Genomic DNA, 8,028 nt, shown 5'->3' with positions numbered 1-8,028 from the left:
TACTCTTGTAGAGAAAGCAGCATCCTCCCCACCAGTGGTAGGATCTGGACAAGGAATAGCTGTTGCATTGTCCTCCCAGTGTGGCATTGGCTTATAGTCCAATTCTTAACCCAGGACTAACTGGCAGGAACACAGCCAATAACTGCATATTATTTTCATTGTAGGTATATTTTAGTTGCACAGTTCTATCCTTAATGCTGCATCTCCCTTCGCTGAGAGACTGGTCGCATTTTAACTGGTTTGGTCAAAGCTGCTTCATCTTCCACAGGCAGCTCTCAGAGACTCCCTGGAATCAGTAAGTCTCATTTCTGTAGAGAAAAAAAGGTGAGTCAGCCCAGCTTTACCATGTGACAGAAATATGGGGCAGCTGAAGCTTTGGAAAAGTCTTGTGATACAAACTGCAGATCTGTGTATATAGCCTTTTTACATTAAGAGACCCTGCAACAGATAGGTGTATACTAGTGTAATTAACACAAATCAACAGAGGAATTTAAATATCCTGGCACAATTATAACTTTTTTTTCTTAAAAAATAGAATTTAAATAGAGAGTAAAAGGCAACAGTGGTGTTTCACCACAAAAACTGTATCAAGCTGGTCTATGTGACTATACCAGCCTGTTAATATATTCTCCTTGTCCTGTGCCTTTCTGGAAACTACATTTTTATAACTTAAACTGTAATGGACGTGGCACATCATCATCATCATCATCATCATCATCATCATCATCATCATTATTATTATTATTATTATTATTATTATTACTACTACTACTATGAGTCTGACTTGTTTGGGTACCCCTCCCTATGAATGCAATACAGTAGGATTTTTTTTTTCTTTTTGTAATCCATGGCCAATTTCTCATACAAAGGTTTGCTTGGGCACAAAAATTTCTAATTTGTGACTAAATTGTACTTCACATAATGCTGAGAGACTTCATAAAAACAACAGTATAATTAAGATAATAGTAATATTCATTTTTGGTTTAACTGCAATAGTGCATTTTTTTAAATTGATTTGTTGCATAAGATATGAAAGTAGGGGTGATACTTGTATAATAATGGAAGGGAGGTTGCAACATACCAATAAACTGTTTCACATGCTGCTATTAACATACCAGTCCTCTCATCTCCTCCCCCACCTCTCCTCCAGCCCCAAAGCGATCAAGTTAGGTTATCCACTTCAAAAGCTGATTGATATAAATAGTTATCTGCTAAAACATATAATGTATTCTAATAACGTACTCAAATATTTGCTTTAATTCATTTTGATAATTGTTTAGAGAACAGTCCTAAATGGAAAGGCAATGAGTGGGGCAACAAACTGAAGTGTTGGCTGTTATTCTGCTTTTTAGTCAACTGGGAGTTTTCCAATTATGAGGAAACTATTTTGCTTACCATTGCTACCTTAAATTAGACATCTGACATTTAGATAACTATCTATCTCCACTTACTTGCTATAATCTTTGTAGGGACCTCAGCATTTCCAAAATGCAATTTATCCCACCTGTTTTGTTCTGCTATGCTGGGAGTGTAGATATTTAACTGTCAATGCCCAAAATAAGATGAAATTAATTCCATCTTATCAGATATTGAGAGATACCCAAAATGGCTCTCATCAGATCTTCGCTTTCTGCGAGGTCTCTTACACAAGATTATTGCCTGTTCACAAGGATCAATATCCCTTAACGGCTTTCATTTTTCACTTCGGCTGATCTTTAGTAAGCTTCTCTTCATGTACTGACAATCAAAGGAGTTGCACTCTGTAACTTCTGTTTTATTTCCTGAGACCCCAGGAAATACAACCACCCAGGTGTGCAGAATTTTTGGCATATACATAGCATATAAGAGAGGATTTCTTAAAATATTTGTTTGTTCCTAATGATAATGTGCATATTTTGATGAAAAGTTCATTGAAATGAAAAACAATCACTGAATTCTTTGCATATTTTATTTTTCTTTTTGATTTCCAACTCACACACATCTGGCATATTTTACATCTTTGCAATAAAACATGGTTACAATAGCTTAAGGAATTTATATATCCAAAATATTTCACCATGATCTCAAGATGAAATGAACTTGTCTTCCAGATGTTCAATATTCTCCCAATTCTAAGCTACAAACTCAAGATATTGCTTACAGACGGGTGATGAATAACTTAATCATTACGTTGATCCCCATGATTTCAGAATCTTATAAATACAAACAACAATGAAGAAGGAAATTCAGTGCTAAACTTACTAATACAAGGTGGATAACAAATAAGTAATCACATCAATAAATAATGATATGTTTCTGGTGCAAAGTGCCAATACAAAGAATCCATTATCTTTTTAAATAAATGACTGCAAGTGAGTGTAAATTCTGAGAAAATTACATTCCTGTTACATGCCTCATAGCCCTACCGACACAATATGTACATCTATGACAATACAGTCACCAAATATACAAAGAAGAAACATGAATTAAAGTGTATATACCCCTGGGTGTGTAATTTGATCAGTACAATGTGCAGAAAATTATTCTGATAGTTATCATTACAGTATTGTAAAACATGAAGTGCCTTAGTCTGAGTGGCTTCAGGTGAGATTTTCAGAAGAACCGAAAAGAATAACCTCAGTCACCTTTACAATGAAGCTAAGGCCGTGAAATAAACCAAGCTGCTCAGAGGAAAAATAAGGGAAAAAAATCACTGGGGGCTCTCTTGCCCATGACTTGTATGCCAAATGCTAATAATCCAGAAGTATAGCACTTTGTCTGTATTGGGAGTCATTTAAGCGTTACAAAGTGTTAAACTGAACTTCCCTCTTTGCTCCCTTTCTGTCTAGTCTTTGAATTTAAAAGGGAGGAATTTAATATCTATTGTATAAAGTATAAATATGGCAAATGATGGCTTTTTATCCAAATGCTTCATGAGCAGAACTCCACTTAAGAGGGGTAAAGTTTAGATTCAAAAAGTGAAAAACACGTGTTGGTGGAAATGTCAAAATTACTGTTTGCGCCCAAATTCAACCCTTTAACACAAGCTGTACCCTTAGGCAGATCTCCAGTTTGATTTGTGTGAACGCACCTGTTCCTTCCAAGACATCAGGTTTAAAGTACATGCAAGTTGTAACTCCACAATAAAATTAAGAAACAGTTTTGTTCTTTATACAAGGTTTTACTTTTACAAAAGTATCCCTTTAAAGTTAAGATGTGCATCTGATGTACAAAGTATCAAACGTATTTTTTTTATCTCAGCTTGAAAAGAGGCTGGAGATGGGATGCATGTTAGGTTCAAAGCCTAAACATTGAAATAACTGGACACAAGGTTCCCCAGAATTTTCAAAAGTCTCTTGTGGCGCATCCTACTACCTTTTCTCAATAAACAAAGATATATGAAATAATTACCAAAACATCTCCTAATTCATATAATTTACATGATACAAGCTTGCTTTTCAGCAGCTGGTGTTCAGTTGTGAAAAAACACACAAAGTAAAATGGTTGCTGACTACAATGTACAGCTATTGCTGGGTGTAATGGAATGTACAACGGAGGTCAATGCAGACGTGGTTTTCCACCAGAGACTACACCTTTCATTGCAGCACTTGTGCTCTCAGCTTTACCTGGGCTTTCAGTTCTTCGTTCCGCTTCAGTATCTGTTCTGATGTTCATAATGCCACCGGTTAAAATCTATATTAAAAGCTACGATGCTGCCAGAAGCCATGCCAGTAATCAGAGTTCTGAAAAAGACAGAAAAGATGGTCCTGTCAATCCTCTTTTACCTTCTCAAGCAACGGTTTACCATAAACAGTAAAAAAAGCTAAAAGAACGAGGCACTTTTTGCAACACTGTCTGAAGATTAAGCTCATGGGTGAGATTCAGTCTGCAATGGAGATGCTACATTTAGGTATCAACATATGAGCCAAATTTCCATGTTCCCAGAAAGGTCAAGGGATATCTAGAGGTCTACTCAGTCGCCTTCATATAGGTAAAAGCACCGTGCCATTTGAGATGCTCTTGCATGTCCTGCCTTGCCTCCAGCTGCCTCTCCAGAAGGGTGTGGGTCTTCACCGGGTTCTTTGTCATACGGGCCACCCCAGGTACGTACCTCAGACCTCCGAGGTATTTCAAACAGTACTAACCAGCTACGGGTAATCAACGGAATTAGGCCCTAATGAGTTCCCTCAGAGCAGCCTGAGACCAACTCTCTACAGGTCACTGGGCATGTGCTTTAGGGCGAGCTTAACTGTCCTCTGGACTCCGCAGGCTGTAGCAAGTAAATCGCCACAGTTATTGCAAGACCTTATTCCTGTAGCTCACACGACGACACCTAAGCCAAAACACCTTCATTCAGGTGTTTCGGAACCCAGCTGCCTAATTTTAGGCACCTCGTGCCACTGGAGGTGCCCCGGGGCGGCGGACGCGTCCCTGCCGGCTGGGACGCAGGACCTGCGGACTGCTCCGCGCTCCTGGCTGCGGCTGGGACCAGCGGGATGTCCTGCGGCCTCCCCGGCAGAATGAGCTGCCTCTGCGAAGACAACTGAACCGATCCCTTAATCACGAGCTGATCACACCTCGGTACTCCCCAAAAGCTTTATATTGAAATGTAGCCCCGTATTTGCGTTGTTGTGGTGACAACCGTTGAGGTGATTTTCCAGTTATCACATATCCTCTAATTCTGGTAGCTGAGTTTTAGGTATCTAGCCCTACTTCTATCAAACCATAAAAAAACCTGTTCTCTGCTTAATTATGTGACAAAAACTAAGCAGGTACTTAAAGTGCTTTGCACAGCTGGGACTTCCCAGCCTAGTATTACAATAAGAGACAGAGAAAATAGGCTAGGTGAAATTTTTTGCAGTGTAAATAAATCCCTTCGAACAGACCACGGTACTGTACGCATAAACTGGCAAAGCTCCAGAAATGAACAGGCCTCTTCCAGTAAGTTAGTTTCAATTAGACTAAGTTTGAGGCAAAAAACTTGTTTCAAGTAATCTACTCATACATGAGAAAATTAGGTACGTACTTTGTTTATAGGTGTTTTTGTTGCTTTACAAAATGGGTATATAGCATAGGAATGCTGAAAAGTGTAAGAAAAATAAACTGAAATGAATGCTGTATGATTTTTTCTAATATCCTATGAATTCTTTGCATATCACGAGTTTGTATATTAATAAGAAATACAAGACTGATGCATGATGTAAGCAGAAAATCCACTCATAACTCTGCATAAATGCAACATATGGGCTTACATTATAATCACATTACTATAGAAGACTGAGGGACCAGGTTTACATATCTTTTACATTTACAGCGTGCATTTTAGTGCCACAGCAGTGACTGCAAAAATCTAGGCTTGTACACTGCATATCCATTGCTCAAAAAGGTCAAAGGAGAGGACTACACTCACTCCTTGTGGATAGATCCACTGATAATATTACACATTGTAGTCTAGACACAACCCCAAGAAGTTCTCAAGCTCTACATAGCTGAAAATCAGAAATGTACCACAAACTTTTGTAATTGGTTTTAAGGCACTGGATAATAGCACTACTGCACTCCGATCCAGTCTGACTATTCTTATGTTCTTAAGTTCATGTAATTTTACTCATATATAGCTAGCTGAGTCTCTGGCTTACTGACTTCAGTGATATAAGACCTCACCTTAATGTTAAGTGCTTGTGGTATGAGACTCAAGGATCAGAAAAAACACCGAGTCAGATAAATCAACAGGGTAACAACTGGGGTAATGGTTTTGTACCATAACCTGATAATGACTGCATACCATAAATTCATACCTTAAAGTTCATGGAGATGTATACTGCGTGCAATTTTACCATTTACATACAAATATTAACGACAAACTGACCTCTGATCGTGAGACAGATCCATAGCTCTTATGCCAGCATCACAGCCAGGGTAAATATAGAGCTGCTTGAAGTCACAGGCCTGCCATACTTCCACTACACCGTTGTCTCCCCCTGTCACCAGGTTCTGCCCATCGCTGCTCAGGAGGATGGCCTTGGGGAGAAAAAGATAAAACCCGAGTACACAGTTAGCTTTTACGGAAATGGGTCAATATTACAAAAATTTAATGAACTTATAAGCATTTCTTTTGCTCTGCTGACTTTAAATTTGAAGAAAAAGGCTCCCACTCCTCTTTCTCCCAATCAGAAAATAAACCAACAAATTTTGGATCTCCAGGTTTTAAATAAAACAATTGTGTGGTTTTAAACATGATACATAACCAAAAAGCTCTTTAACTGAATCTGCCAAGACTTGAGTTCAGCACATAACATTTCAATGTTCATCCTACAATACTCAGTGCCATCATTAACACCTAAAGAGGAGCAGCAATCTGTATTCCTAATGCTGCTTTGAGTGCTAGGGTCAGAGCAGAGCCCTGAAGGCAGGAATTCATGTCTTGGCTAATAAATGAAGAATGGACTCTTTTCAGAGCATTTTCTTTTAAAGATGTATTTCCCACTGAAATTTAATTCCAATCAAAAATTCCAGGAATCGTGTGGGACCATAAACAATTTGTTCTTATTTATTCTGGAAAAGCTCAAGTGCATTTTTGCATTTGGAGATGGAGATGAGAGGATCTGTGTTTGAATATGACTTAACAAGGAGGTGGCAATTTTACATATGTGATTTCCTTTAAACCGCACGGCAAATAAATTCAATTTATTTTAATAAACAAAGGCGAGAGACAACAAATGTTTGTTTGCATTTAGATTTACCCTGGTTGAATCATTGATCTCCATCTGAGCTAAGAGTTTGCCATTAATGCTGAAATTGCTGAACCGTCCTCGTTCATAGTAGATGATGCAGTGACCTTCACTAGATACTGAAATTAAGCGAGGATACAAGCAGTTTTCTGTTCCTTCCAGGGCTCTCAGCAAATCTCCAGTAATTGTGTGTACCAGACAAGGTCCTTCTGTATATGAAAACATAATATATCATACATTTGCTGCTTATACAAACTGTGTACGCTGTGCAAAAAGGCAATGCATAATACACATTTATATATCACATTAGTCCTGCATAGATATAAGAAGATGCAATGTTTGCTTAAAGAATTTAAAATACGCAACAGAAAAGGAAATGCAAAAGCTAGCATATTAAGAAAATAGATACAACAAGCCTGAAAGTGGTAGTTTATTATTTACTTAAGCTGGAAGGAGTTTTCGTTGATCTATCTTCTAAAATATTCTTTCTTCTTTCCAAACATTCAGAAGCTTCAGTCTTACTGCTTTCCTCCAACAACATGAACTCTCTTTAGCCTGCCCATTCACATTAAACAGATGGGGCCCTATCAGTGACTAGTAGGAGCAACTCCCAGAGGGCATATAATCATATCACTGCATATTTCTCCTATAGACAATGGCAGTTCCTGTAGGTCCTCTCCCCCAATGAGTATGTTATATGCACAGATTTCAGTCCTGAATTGTTTTAACAATGGGAGTCATCTAACAGCCAACAGAGTTACTATGCTATCTGGACTTTAAGAGCTTTTAGGAGACCACACTATAACTGCATTTACTCCAGAGAGATTTTATAATACGAGATTTTAATGTCTTTTTATTACTGCTGATGAAAGAAAAAAAAACAGCTATGAAATCCAAAAGGTACATTTTAAGATGCAAACCTAGGCTATTTCCATTTCAAGATCTACGAGAAAAGCTCTTTTGAAAGTGAGATCCGTATTCCTACTAAGAAAAAGAGTCTCTTCTGTGATAAATGTAATGAGTCACGGTAAATACTAACTGTTTTCTTTTATGAGTCACAGGATACTCCTGGACAGCACAGTAATCTCTTCCTTATACAACTGGCTCATGACCCTGAAAGTAAATTCATACTGGCAGACTCAGCCACCTCACGTTAAGCCCTTCTAACTTCTCTGAAGTTCACACAGCAGCTGGGTTTGCCCAGGTAGAATGAATCACAGCATCAGTGCATTCGTTTGTGAGCCCCCTGGTACAGGTTTTATCTGTGTTTGCATAAAGCCCTATGCACAGAGACCTCACACCTGACTGGGTCCATGGG

The 8,028-nt window shown here is 38.3% G+C and overlaps 1 protein-coding gene across 7 annotated transcripts in view; it reads right to left on the bottom strand.

Annotated features, from left to right (window-relative positions):
* Positions 1-1,930: 1,930 nt before the first annotated feature.
* Positions 1,931-8,028, bottom strand: part of NBEA (neurobeachin) — a 511,508-nt gene continuing 505,410 nt past the window's right edge. For all 7 annotated transcript variants that reach the window (XM_052812195.1, XM_052812196.1, XM_052812200.1 and 4 more), the window contains 3 exons: positions 6,723-6,919; positions 5,849-6,000; positions 1,931-3,722 (listed from right to left, as the gene is read on the bottom strand). In XM_052812195.1, the coding sequence (XP_052668155.1) occupies positions 3,632-3,722; positions 5,849-6,000; positions 6,723-6,919 (440 nt within the window). In that variant the 3' untranslated portion in view covers positions 1,931-3,631. The remainder of the gene's footprint in view (positions 3,723-5,848; positions 6,001-6,722; positions 6,920-8,028) is intronic.

The sequence above is a fragment of the Harpia harpyja genome, chromosome 17 (genome assembly GCF_026419915.1).
Source record: "Harpia harpyja isolate bHarHar1 chromosome 17, bHarHar1 primary haplotype, whole genome shotgun sequence".
Classification (NCBI taxonomy): Eukaryota; Metazoa; Chordata; class Aves; order Accipitriformes; family Accipitridae; genus Harpia; species Harpia harpyja.
The sequence above is the reverse complement of the archived record's forward strand: the minus strand, read 5'-3'. Positions and strand labels throughout refer to the sequence as shown.